This window comes from Saccopteryx leptura, chromosome 3 (assembly GCF_036850995.1).
Source record: "Saccopteryx leptura isolate mSacLep1 chromosome 3, mSacLep1_pri_phased_curated, whole genome shotgun sequence".
Classification (NCBI taxonomy): Eukaryota; Metazoa; Chordata; class Mammalia; order Chiroptera; family Emballonuridae; genus Saccopteryx; species Saccopteryx leptura.
The window spans coordinates 288,073,266-288,086,677 of record NC_089505.1 but is presented as its reverse complement, the minus strand read 5'-3'; the positions used below and the strand labels follow the sequence as shown (position 1 = coordinate 288,086,677).

Below are 13,412 nucleotides of genomic sequence, written 5' to 3'. Positions count from 1 at the left end.
CCTATCTTCTATCCAAAACTACTACCTCTTCCTGACCACTACTAGGTGAGTAAATAAATCATTTTCTGGTGTAATGAAGATTTCAAAGAGAAGGGCTCACCCAAACAGTGCCTTTTCGAGGAGCAGTGAAGTAGGCCTTAAAACCAAGGTAACCAGCATCAATATAATGAATTCCACAGAGTCCATAACTATAAGAGAAAGAAAATAAAACTTTCTGTTTTCTAAGATTACATTCATTTCTTCTCCCCATGTCCTTCCAAAATTCAAACTCCCTCAGTGAAACAGCCCTCACCACCCTCCCCACAATCAACTGGCACACTTTACACCCCAACCCCAAGGGTCTGTCCCCCAAGTTTCTCCTATCTCCATCCTGCCATACGAGGCATAGCAGTTGTCCTGAGCCACAGTGACACCGTTGTAGGGGAGCAGCCAGGCCAGCTCTGTACTCAAGAAGCGCTTGATAGAGTTTATAGGTTCATAAGGTCGACGAAGGTCCCAGAATTTGATTTTCCGATCGCTTCCTGCAGACACTATGAAATGACTGTGGAAAGATGGAAGATGAGGGAGAAGATCAAATCTGAACAAGTCTGAAGAGTCAGCTTGTCCCAGCTGCACTTCCCACCTCCACAACTCCCTATTCCAACCTGTTGGCTTTGCACCACTGAAGGGTACGCACAGCCTGGTCATGGGCTAGGAAACACTGGAAGGGGTAGAGCTTCAAGGAGCCATCTGAGAGCCGTATCCGCTGCAGGGGCGAGTTAGTGGGCAGGTTCCAGAAAACCACCATGCCTGAGGTAGGATAGAACATGTAGGAATTAAGATAGGCTCTCTCTTCCTTGCTCTAATTACTTTCTCTATATCAGAGGTCTCAAACTTGCGGCCCGCCGAACAATTTTGTGCGGCCCGCAGACTAATCCACGAAGTTCAAAATATTTTGGATAAAATTAAGTAAGCCTAGGGGCCTACTTGTATTTTTCATTTCTCTAGTATCTAGTATCCTAGCTAGATATTAGCTTAGTTAACAGCAGTTGTGATGCGAACTACAGTTTCTGGTCGTTTTGTGACACTGAGTAAACTGCATGTATGATTGTGCTTGTTGTACTGATTTTTTTTTGTTTTCAACTGCAGTGAGAAAAGTGTTGCGTAACAGTTGCCTTTTGTAGACCTAGTGCGGCCCGCCGAACGGCTGTGATTTTGCTCTGCGGCCCACATGCTGAGTTGAGTTTGAGACCCCTGCTCTATATTCTACCCTCAGATCTGATCGCTTATGAAATGATACAAGGGTCATGATTAGCTAGCCAACATTCCCTCCATAGTTTAATCCTTTGAGTAACACAAACGTTCATGTACGTCCTCACTCAAAGGGTTAACAAAAACCTAACTGCTCGAAAGGTTAAAATATGTAACATAATTTTAGATCCAATTCTCAGCAACAAAAAGTCATATCTTAGCCTGGGACCTTCAGTTGAAAAATACTGAATGCACTCAGAAGCCTCTATGCTCTACTAAATAAAAGTAAAGGGATTTTTGTCTGACTGGAAGTGACGCAGTGGATAGAGCATCAACCTGGGATACTAATGTCCCAGGTTTGAAACCCTGAGGTCACTGGCTTGAGTCCAGAATTGCCAGCTTAAGTGTGAAGACTCTGGCTTGAGCATGGGATCATTCAAATGATTCCATGGTTGCTGGCTTGAGCCCAAGGTCACTGGCTTGAGCAAGGTGTCACTGGCTCAGCTTGAGTCCCCTGGTCAAGGCACATATGAGAAGAAATCAATGAACAACTAAAGTGATAAAACTATGAACTGATGCTTCTCACCTCTCTCCTTTCCTGTCTCTCTCCCTCTAAAAAAGAAAAAGTAAAGGGATTTTAAAAGAACATAAACTCTCTAAGACAGGGGTGGCAAATTACAGCCCCTGAGCCAAAGACACCAGTTTTGGTAAGTAAAGTGTGACACAGCCCCACTCATTCATTTACCTAATGTCTATGGCTGCTTTCACTTTACAATGGTGGAGCTGAATAGTTCCATCAATGGCCAAATAGCCAAGCATAAAATACTATCTGATCCATTGCAGAAGTGTCTGCCAATTCTGCCCTAAGACAAAGAGAATAGGCAAGGTGCCAAAAACAACAAAATGTAGACAAACAGAAAACAAGTAGACAAACAGAAACTAACTTGGATGATCCAAAAAAAGCTGACCCCTGACCAGGCTGGCTGATGAGGAGGTAATAAAAAATGTAACTTTGGGCCCTGGCCAGTTGACTCAGTAGATAGAGCGTCAGCCTGGTGTGCAAGACATCCTAGGTTTGATCCCTGGTCAGGGCACACATGAAAAGTGACCATCTGCTTCTTTTCCCCTCCCTCTCCTCCTTCTCTCTCTCTTCCCCCCTAGTAGCCAGTGGTTTGATTGGTCTGAGTGTCGGCCCTGGGTGCTAAAAATAGCTTGGCTGATTTGAGCATCAGCCCAGATGGGGGTGGTGGGGTGGATCCCAGTAAGGGAGCATGAGGGTCTCTATCTCTCCCCCTCTTACTTAAAAAAAAAGTCAAGAAACTTTGATAAAAATAAGACTAATTAAAAGACAATAAGAGCCTGACCTGTGCTGGCGCAGTGGATAAAGCGTCGACCTGGAAATGCTGAGGTCGCCAGTTCGAAACCCTGGGCTTGCCTGGTCAAGACACATATGGGAGTTGATGCTTCCAGCTCCTCCCCACCTTCTCTCTCTGTCTCTCTCTCCTTTCTCTCTCCCTCTCTGTCTCTCTCTCTCTCTTTCTCTCTCCTCTCTAAAATGAATAAATAAAATTAAAAAAAAAAAGAAAATAAGAATTTAATACATAAAATTTGGGAAAAATATGTGTAGCTAAAACCTCTTTCACACATAAACTCAAGGAAGGTAGCACCTATGAACCTTTCTTTTTTTTTTTAAAGATGGTTTTATTTATTTATTTATTTTACAGAGACAGAGAATTAGAGAGAGGGATAGATAGGGACAGAGAGACAGAAAGGGAGAAAGATGAGAAGCATCAATCATCAGTTTTTTCATTGCAACACCTTAGTTTTCGTTGATTGCTCTCTCATATGAGCCTTGACCGTGGCCTTCAGCAGAGAGAGTAATCCCTTGCTCAAGCCAGCGACCTTGGGTCCAAGCTGGTGAGCTTTGCTCAAACCAGAGAAGTCCATGCTCAAGCTGGCGACCTCGGGGTCTCAAACCTGGGTCCTCCTCTTCCCAGTCCAACGCTCTATCCACTGCACCACCGCCTGGTCAGGCTATGAACCTTTCTTGAAGAAAATGCATTGCCTGACCTGTCGTGGTGCAGTGGATAGAGCGTTGACCTGGAATGCTGAGGTCACTGGTTTGAAGCCTCAGGCTTGCCTGGTCAAGGCACATATGAGAAACTACAAGTTGATGCTTCCTGCTCCACCTTCCATCTTTCTTTCTCCCCTCTCTCAAAAATCAATTTAAAAAAATTTTTTTTAAAAAAACAAAAAGGAAAGAAAAAATGTATTGACAAGTGAATTACAACTGAGCAACATAAATAATTCAGCAATGGAGGGAGAAAGAGAAAAGGACTGATAGAAACTTGCAGTCATTTCAATATAAAATTAAAGTTTAATAACTTCGGGAATTTTTTTTTTTTTTTTTGTATTTTTCTGAAGCTGGAAACGGGGAGAGACAGTCAGACAGACTCCCGCATGCGCCCGACCAGGATCCACCTGGCACGCCCACCAGGGGCGATGCTCTGCCCACCAGGGGGCGATGCTCTACCCCTCCAGGGTGTCGCTCTGCTGCAACCAGAGCCACTCCAGCGCCTGGGGCAGAGGCCAAGGAGCCATCCCCAGCGCCCGGGCCATCTTTGCTCCAATGGAGCCTTGGCTGCGGGAGGGGAAGAGAGAGACAGAGAGGAAGGAGGGGGGGGGGGTGGAGAAGCAAATGGGCGCTTCTCCTGTGTGCCCTGGCCGGGAATCGAACTCGGTCCCCCGCATGCCAGGCCGACGCTCTACCGCTGAGTCAACCGGCCAGGGCCAGGAATTTTTTTTTAATGTTTATTTTATTGACCCTAGAGAGAGGAAAGGAGAGGAGAGAGACAGAAATATCTGCTCCTGTATGAGCCCTGACTGGGGATTGAATTGGCAACCTCTGTGCTTTGGAACGATGTTCTAACCAACCAAGCTCTCTGGCCAGGGCCCTGGTCCACAAACTGTGGCTCGCGAGCCACAAAGTACCACGTGTGGGTGCTACCTCGATAAGGAATGTACCTACCTACATAGTTTCAGTTTAAAAAAATTTGGCTCTCAAAAGAAATTTCAATAGTTGTACTGTTGATATTTGACTCTGTTGACTAATGAGTTTGCCAACCACTGGGCCAGGGCAACTTTGGGAATTAAGATAGCAAATGAGCATCAAGTTTCATGTACCTCGACAAAATGTAAGAGTAATATCACCAAAGAAACACAATTAGATGGTGGGAGGGAAGATAAAAAGAAATGTAAGAGTGCTAATTTCCTTATCTCCCGAGCAGAAAGGCTACTGATGATGCCTAAAAATAAACTTGTCATTTAAAAACAACTTAATACCTCCAACACTTAATGTCATTTATAATCTTTTTTTTCTTTTTAATCTTAAAAATATCTTTAAGAAACTAGTATTTCTGTGGTAAAGGAACATTTATTGGGAACTTATCTAACCTTTCAGCTTCATTTGTCTTTTTCTTCTATAAAATGAAGTACAGCGGTACCTTGAGATACAAGTTTAATTCATTCTGTAACTGAGCTCGTCAGTCAACTCGTATATCAAACAAATTTCTCCCATTTAAAATAACTGAAATAGATTTAATCTGTTCCAGCCCTGTGAAATATCCCCAAACCATCCTAAATTATGAAAAAAGACATGTTTTAAATTAAGAAACACACATATATACTTTACCAATGCATAACAAAATATATGAAATAAAAGAAAAAAGGGTTATTTATTGTAGTACTGTATTATTACCTTGGAGACAGACAAGTGCGGCTAATGGAGGTAAATGGAGGAAGAGGAGGGAGGGAGGGAGGGAGGAAGGGATGCAGGCACTGTAGACACGTAAACTAAAACTGCACTTTCTTAACACTAAATGTAAACTAAAACTGTATGTTCTTTACTTTAAACAAAACTAAAACTGCACTTTCATTATTTAAAATGAAACCACAAAAACTTAATTGTAAAAAAAACATTCTTAACTTTAAACTTAATCTAAGCTTCACATTACATATTTTTCATTTAATCACCACCTGTTTTTGCCTTTTTGGCTGCACTTTCGGCACTTTCACTTGCAGGACGTTTGAATAAAAATCTAACCATAGAGGTGTGCTTTTGCCTGCCTTTTAAAATGTTACAGAGGCCCTGGCCAGTTGGCTTAGTGGTAGAGCGTCGGCCTGGCGTGCAGAAGTCCCGGGTTCAACTGCCGGCCAGGGCACACAGGAGAAGCGCCCATCTGCTTCTCCACCCCTCCCCCTCTCTTTCTCTCTGTCTCTCTCCTCCCCTCCCGCAGCCAAGGCTCCACTGGAGCAAAGTTGGCCCGGGCGCTGGGGATGGCTCCATGGCCTCTGCCTCAGGCGCTAGAATGGCTCTGGTCGCGGCAGAGCAATGCCCCAGATGGGCAAAGCATCATCTCCTGGTGGGCATGCCGGGTGGATCCCGGTCGGGTGCATGCGGGAGTCTGATTGCCTCCCCTTTTCCAACTTCAGAAAGATACAAAAACAAATAAATAAATAAGATAAATAAATAAATAAAATGTTACAGAAATGTGACAAGTGTCATTAAAAAGTACATGACCAGTTGAAACTTTTTCTAGGTGTTTCTTTTCAATGAAACTTGAAAGCTTCTCCCACATTGCCAGCATATCTTTAATTTCACTTGTAGAAATCACTTCCTCCAACTCTACCTCCTCCTCACTACTAATCTCTTGCAGAAGCTCTGCATGTTGCATCATCTGTAGCTCCTTCAACTCCTCAGTTGAGAGTTCCTCCTCATGTTCCTCGATGAGCTCATTTATGTCACCCTCATCTACCTCCAGACCCATCGACTCTCCAAGGGACACAATCTCCTTCAACGCTTCTACCTCGGTCTCGGTCTCGGTCTCTGGTTCGAAGTCCCTGTCTGCAACAACATCAGGCCATAACTTTTTCCATGCCGAGTTCAAGGTTCTTCTTGTAACCTCTTGCCATGCCAAGTCAATAATGAGTAAACATATCACGATGTTGTAGTGATCTTTCCAAAACTCTCGAAGGGTTAGATTTGTATTCTCAGTCACCTCAAAGCAGTGGCGGAACAAGTGCTTTGTGTAAAGCTTTTTAAAGTTGGAAATGACCTGCTGATCCATAGGTTGCAAAACTGAAGTTGTGTTGGGTGGGAAGTAGAGGACTTTCACGAATTTGAACTCATTGAGAATGTCATCTTCAAGACCAGGTGGGTGGGCTGGAGCATTTTCAAGGATTAGTAATGCTTTCATCAGGAGTTTATTTTCTTGAAGATATTTCTTCACTGCAGGACCAAAGACGAGATTTACTCATTCAAAAAAAAAAATGCCACATAACCCATGCCCTAGCATTGGCGCACCTCATAACCTGCAGTTTTTCTTTAAGAATCTTGTGAGTCTTAAAGGCTCAAGGATTTTCAAAATGATACACTAGCAGTGACTTTACTTTAAAGTCACTGTTTGCACACAATGCAAGGGCCAGACAGTCCTTCATGGGTTTATGGCCTGGCAGCTTCTTCTCCTCTGTGGTGAGGAAAGTCCTCTGGGTCATTTTTTCCCAAAACAATCCTGTTTTGTCACAGTTGAACATTTGCTGGGGAATGTAGCCTTTCTTTGCGATAAGCAAAAGGTGCGATGTACTCCTCAGCTGCCTTAACGTCAGCACTCGCAGCTTCACCATGCCTCACCACCGAGTGGATGCCAGATCTCTTCTTGAAATTTTCAAACCAGCCGTGACTTGCCTTAAACTTACCTTCTGCTGCCTCTTTTGAGGTTGATGGTTCTTTCTTCAAGTCGCCGTAAATAATGCCCGCCTTTTCGCATATTACAGTCTCCGTCACTGTATCTCCTGCCAGCTCTTTCTCTTTCACCCACACCAGCAGAAGCTTCTCCGTTTCTTCATGGATATTTGTCCTTAATTGGGACAGAATTGTAGTTCCTTTTGCTGGATTTACGCTTTTGATGCCATCCTTTTGTTTAAGGATGGTACAAATTGTAGAAGTATTGCGGTCGTACAGCCTTGCCAGTTCAATCACTCATACACCACACTCATGTTTTTCTATTATTTCTTGCTTTACTTCTATCGACATTATTCTCTTCTTCTCACCACTGTCCTTTACACTCACTTTCTTTGGCCCCATGATAGCACACAAAAAAAGTTAGTAAAAAATGCAAAAATGATGCAAGAACGAGTACAGCACACGAGATTCAACGTGATTCTGTGGGATAACACGTGAGAAAGAATGAAATGCTGGTGTTGTGCTGCCGATACTGGACCCGTGCATCAACGCGCCAACTAGCGGCAGCTTCCTGAATTATGATTCGTATCTCGGAATTTCAGATCTTGAACAAAAATACAGACTGAGTCGCAGCTCGTATCTTAAAAGATCATATGTTGGTCCACTTGTATCTCAAGGTACCACTGTATAATTAAATTTAATACCTTTTAATTTAAAATAGCTTATAGAGTATGATCCCATTTCTTTTTATCTTTATATATGCATAGAGAACTGCATGAAACAATGTTCAACTACTTAATTATTTTTCTGAATAGAAAAATTTTTAGTAACTTTATTTTTTTAACACTGCCTGAATAGTTCTATGTAATGCCCAATACTGAACCAAAAGGAAACAACCAAAGCAACATATATGAAAGCCCAGAGAGCCGCCGCTCCTTGCATTCTGTTTTGGTTTTTACCATTATAGTATCCAGCAGCCAGGTGGTGGTGGGGCCGGGTGGGCATCCAGGCCAGGCTAAGGCATTGACCACACTCAGAGGGGTCTGACATCTGCATAGATCCCACCTGAAGGGTTGCCACACTCTGTACCTGCAGGGACAGAAGAGATGGGACTCGAGTTAGGGACACCTACTGTTTGGAATAAAGACTCAAATTAGTGTTCAATCCAACAGGAGAGGAAGATCTCTCAGAGTCAGAAAGAGACTCACTGCGGAATCACTAAGGGACGGGAAGGTGGAACCTCAGGTAAGGCAGAGTTCCTCACTCACCTTATAGATGGCGGGCTTCATTGCATCTGTGAGGGTAAAAGAGCAGTAACAGATCACTCTGGATCCAGAGGACTGGGTCCTCATCAGCCTCGCTTAGACCAGCACCCTGCCCTTTCAATAATGACCTTCCCCTACATGCTTATCTCGTCACCATCAATGTACAAGCCCACCTCTCTCTGCCCCACCCTCTCCTTTCTTCCTGTTACACCTGCTAGTACCCTTCCTATCAGAATGGCTAATCCCGCCGCTCTGCTCGCTTCTCACCATCTCCCATTTCTCCAGAACTTTGCTCTTTTGTTACCAACCCCTCCTCCTGCATTCTTCACTTTCTCCCTACTGGTCATTCTCACTTCCACACACACTCGTCTCCTATCTAAACCAAACAAACAAAACCCTTCCTTTACCTCTGGCCAGCACCCTCTGTGCTCTCCTCCACAGCCAAACTTCCTGAATGAACTGCCCGTCCATCTTCACTTCCTCACATACCGTTCCCTTCTCAAGCCAATCCTCCCCCAGATCACAAATAGGGCTTTCTCAGGGTTCACACCTGGGTGCCCTCTTATTTACTCAGTATAGTTAAAAAACAAATAAAATCAACAAATAGGAGCTGCCTTTCCCTGACCCCCTCTTCTCATGCACCTTCAGCTCTATACTCTCCCCCTCTTCCTAACGAGTGTGTGTGTGTGTGTGTGTGTGTGTGTGTGTGTGCGCGCACGCGCAGTGTGCGTGTGGTGGTGAGGGCAGGAGAGGCTGAGGACAAGATCGGGGAGGACAAGGGTATGGCAGGAAAGACAAGGCCCACCTGTCCGCCTCCACCCTCAGCAGCTCTTTACACAGCCAATTAAGTGGCAGCAAGAGGAAGGGGCCCAAGAGCACAGAACAGGGAGGAGGGGAGTCAGAGGTGATGTGCTGGCAGAGTGCAGTTATAAGTCTGCAGGAGTACTACCTGCGGGCTGCTGAAGAGACAGGTCAAGAACAAAATGTGTGAAGTCAATGTGAGGTATGACTATGTAAGGCTTTGTATTAGAGAGACCGGGCCTATGGGGGTTTCAAGGGAGATGGACACACTCTGGCCATGGCTACAATATCCCCATTCTCCATGCTCTGCTACTCACCCAGCGGCTGCTGTGCCAGGAGGGCCTCAGGATGGGGCAGACTGAACAGCAGCACCTTCCCGTCTGAGCAGGCAAGAGCCAAGAGACCCAACCGGGGCAGAAGAGGAGCCTAGAGGGAGAGACCAGATCTGCGCTGAGGCTTGCTGCTCTCAGGAGTCTCTCAGAAAACTTTTTAGGTTCTAGTCTCTGAAAATATGACATGGAATTGCTGGAAAAAGCACCATCCACCACTCTCCAAACTCCACTGTTCCAACTCTGGGAACATCCAGGGCCTCTGTCCTGGCTTGGAGTGCTAGGGCCATCACACAATCAAGTGGGAGGTACCTTCCGAGGGGTGCCTGGAAGTTCCCATGCTCCACTGGGGCAGAACTTGAGGTCCCAGATGCAGCCGTGGTCACAAGCAATCCCATAGACAAAGTGAGCCCTGTTGCCAGGACTAAGGAGAGAAACCACGTGGGGAGAATGGGTAGGAAGAAGGGGCCTAGGGCTGCCACATCTGGTGTTTTCTCACTCAACCCAACCCAAGACCCCCAACCCCGATCCTGCCCAGCCCCATCCTTCTCTCTGCCCCAACCACCGTCCCATGGCGGTGTCCCAGCCCCACCTCACCAGCTTTCTTGCTGCAAGGTCCCAAGGCCCCAGAGCTGAAGTAGCCCAGGGCCCGAATGAAGTTGGCTCAGTGAATGTGTCTCATTCATGTCAGGGCTGGAGAAAAGGGCCACATACTGTGAGGCTGCTGCCCCCTCAGGCACGGGGCACCAGTCCAGAGCCCAGAGAGGTCCCCCTGTGAAGAAGGACACATCCCAGCGCTCTGGGTGTGCTGTGATGGAGCTAAATCTGGAGAAAAGTCAAAGGTGGAATGAAAGAAGTAGTTAATGAAAGATAATAAGAACTTCATAGGTGAAATAAACTATGATATATCCAGACAAATGATTACTTTGCACTAAAAAGAAATAACCTATCAAACCATGAAAAGAGCCTGACCAGGCAGGTGGTGGTACAGTGGATAGAGCATCTGACTGGGATGCGGAGGACCCAGGTTCGAGACCCTGAGGTTGCCAGCTTGAGTGAGGGCTCATCTGGTTTGAGCAGAGCTCACCAGCTTGGACCCAAGGTCGCTGGCTAGAGCAAGGGGTTACTCGGTCTGCTGAAGGCCCACGGTCAAGGCACATATGAGAGGGCAATCAGTGAACAACTAAGGTGTCGCAACAAAAAACTAATAATTGATGCTTCTCATCTCTCTCCGTTCCTGTCTGTCTGTCCCTATCTATCCCTCTCTCTGACTTCCCTCTGTCTCTAAAAAAAAACAAACCATGAAAAGATATGAAAGAACCTTAAAAGCATATTACAGTACTAAGTGAAAAAAGCCTATCTTAAAAGGCTAATACTCAGTGGTAGAGCGGCGGCCTGGCGTGCAGAAGTCCCGGGTTCGATTCCCGGCCAGGGCACACAAGAGAAGCACCCATCTGCTTCTGCACCCCTCCCCCTCTCCTTCCTCTCTGTCTCTCTCTTCCCCTCCCGCAGCGGAGGCTCCATTGGAGCAAAGATGGCCCGGGCGCTGGGGATGGCTCCTTGGTCTCTGCCCCAGGCGCTAGAGTGGCTCTGGTTGCAACAGAGCATCGCCCCCTGGTGGGCAGAGCGTCGCCCCCTGATGGGCATGCCGGGTGGATCTCGGTCGGGCGCATGCGGGAGTCTGTCTGACTGTCTCTCCCTGTTTCCAGCTTCGGAAAAATACAAAAAAAAAAAAAAGGCTAATACTATATAATTCCAACTATGACAGTCTGGAAAAGGCAAAATTATGGAGCTAATAAGTGATAGCCAGTGGTTAAGGTAAAAGGGATGGAGAGGTGGAGCACAGAGGAATTTTAAGGCAGTAAAAATCCTGTGTATAAAATAATGGTATTTGTCCAAACCCATAGAATGCACACACCAACAGTGAACCCTAATGTGAACTATGGACTTTGAGTAAATATGATATGTCAATGTAGATTCAACTAGTGTAGATTCAACAATTTTGGTGGGCGATTTTGATAGGGAGAGAGCTTATGCATGTATGGGGGCAGGAAATATATGAGAAATCTCTGTCCCTTCCTCTCAATTTTCCTGTGAACATAAACTGCTTTAAAAAATTAAGTCAAAAAAGAAAAGAAAGAAAAATGAAAAGATAACAAGGTCAGAGTGGAAGCTCCACCAAGAGCTAGTATGAACTGGCTTAAGCAAGGGCCAGAATATCAAGAAAAGTCGACAGGTGAGAACAGTCCTAGACACCATTTGTGTCTTCCTCATTTCTTTCCGTAAGTCATCCTAGTTCTAGCTCACCTTCAAAGGAGTCAGGCTGTGCATTCTAGTTACTACAGTATTCCTCCTTAGGCCAGTCTATCTGGGCCTATCTGAGTAAATATGATCTTGTAAATGGGTTTGACCCTCAATCTCCCTCCCTTCCCTCAGTCAGGCCAGCAGCAGCAAGTGCTGCAAGTCAGAGGGGACTGACCAGATCTACCCAGGATTCTGATCCCTGGGATCAACTGGACCAGCCTCAGCAGAAGAATAGGGCCAATCTGTCATCCTTTTCAATATTCATTTTTCCTACTTCTGTCTCCTAGAATCAGAAAAAGAGATGTAATCCCTTTTCACGTAATCTTTACCTGTTAATTCGATAGAGTGTGCCATCTTCAGGAAGTCCTTCACGCTGTACAGAAAACAGTGGAGACTTCTCCTCCTGGGGCAGGTAGGGAGCTGCCTCACTAGGGGAAGGCAAAGGGTACACAGCCTGAGTCTGGTACAGTCTCTCCAGGATTCCCATCATAAATCTAGAGTTCTCTGTCACCCTTCTGTCTCCAGTGGTATCACCCCCTCCGAGGCTTCAAAGATGTCTCTTCAACTTACAGTTCAGATAACAAGTGCCACTTCCAGGCTAAAGGAATCCATTCTGCAAACTCCCAGTATGAATGCTTCTGATCTCGGCTGGAGGAACAGAAGAAGCAATAATAAAGGAGATAAATTCTAAAGCAATGCTGCCCAATAAAACTTGCTGTTACAATGGAAGTAACTACTATTTGTCCAATACATGAGCTACTAGTTGGGCACTTGAAATGGGGCTAACACAAATGAAAACTGAACTTTTAATTTTAAATGGCCACATGCAGCTAGTGGCTTCCATACTGGACAGCACAGCTCTAGAGCTCTTGCCTTTGGAACAGTGCCATTTATTTATAAATGTCTTCAGTGTTCGACCCCAGGAGTGCCTTCCCTTCTTCCCATAGCCCCACTTCTCGATAATCCTTTGCACTCCACCTCCAGCCTTTCATTCCCAGCTCCCATTCCCCAAGTCTCACAGGTTCTTGGTGAGATGGAGGCACTTCCAAACAGGAGCCATGATGTGATTTGGTAAGCCATTGGGAGCCATTCCCCGGCAGTGTGGCTTCTGCTTCTGGGGATCAAATAAAGAAAGCATATGGGAAGAATTTTATAGGCTGGAGAAAGTCCCCAGGAGAGAGCCTTCCCAGCTTTTACTTCTGTTGGCACTAGCTTCCTCTCTGATATCTGCCCTATCAGAATCTTAATTAAAAGATTTATATTTTTTTCCTGGCTGGATAGCTCTGTTGATTGGAGAATCGCCCAAGTGCAGAGGTGCCTGGTTCGATCCCCCCACTCAGGGCACATACAGGAACAGATTGATGTTCCTGTCTCTCACTCTCTCTCTTTCTTTCTCTAAAATAAAAAAAATAAACATTAAAAAAAAAAAAGATTTGTTTCAACCATTACAATGATTTCTCCAACTTCTGTTTCTACTCCTCCATCAAAACTGCAAAATCTGCCTGACTAGTGGTGGTGCAGTATATAGAACACTGACCTGGGATGCTGAGGACCCAGGTTTGAAATCCCGAATTCACCCACTTGAGCACAAGCTCACCAGCTTGAGCACAGGATCAACACAATCCCAAGGTCGCTGGCTTGAGCAAGAAGTCAAATAGCTCAGCTTGAGCCACCCCCCCACAGTCAAGGCACATATGAAAAGCAATCAATGAACAACTAAAGTGACACAATCAGGCATTGATG

General features: G+C 45.5%; 1 protein-coding gene across 2 annotated transcripts in view; it reads right to left on the bottom strand.

Moving 5' to 3' along the window:
- GTF3C2 (general transcription factor IIIC subunit 2) overlaps positions 1 to 13,412 on the bottom strand; it is a 31,266-nt gene that overhangs the window by 3,376 nt on the left and 14,478 nt on the right. For both annotated transcript variants that reach the window (XM_066378652.1, XM_066378653.1), the window contains 11 exons: positions 12,689 to 12,783; positions 12,240 to 12,317; positions 11,999 to 12,097; positions 9,963 to 10,190; positions 9,678 to 9,789; positions 9,354 to 9,462; positions 8,239 to 8,264; positions 7,930 to 8,059; positions 645 to 789; positions 380 to 541; positions 101 to 188 (listed from right to left, as the gene is read on the bottom strand). In XM_066378652.1, coding sequence (XP_066234749.1) covers positions 101 to 188; positions 380 to 541; positions 645 to 789; positions 7,930 to 8,059; positions 8,239 to 8,264; positions 9,354 to 9,462; positions 9,678 to 9,789; positions 9,963 to 10,190; positions 11,999 to 12,097; positions 12,240 to 12,317; positions 12,689 to 12,783 — 1,272 coding nt within the window. The remainder of the gene's footprint in view (positions 1 to 100; positions 189 to 379; positions 542 to 644; positions 790 to 7,929; positions 8,060 to 8,238; positions 8,265 to 9,353; positions 9,463 to 9,677; positions 9,790 to 9,962; positions 10,191 to 11,998; positions 12,098 to 12,239; positions 12,318 to 12,688; positions 12,784 to 13,412) is intronic.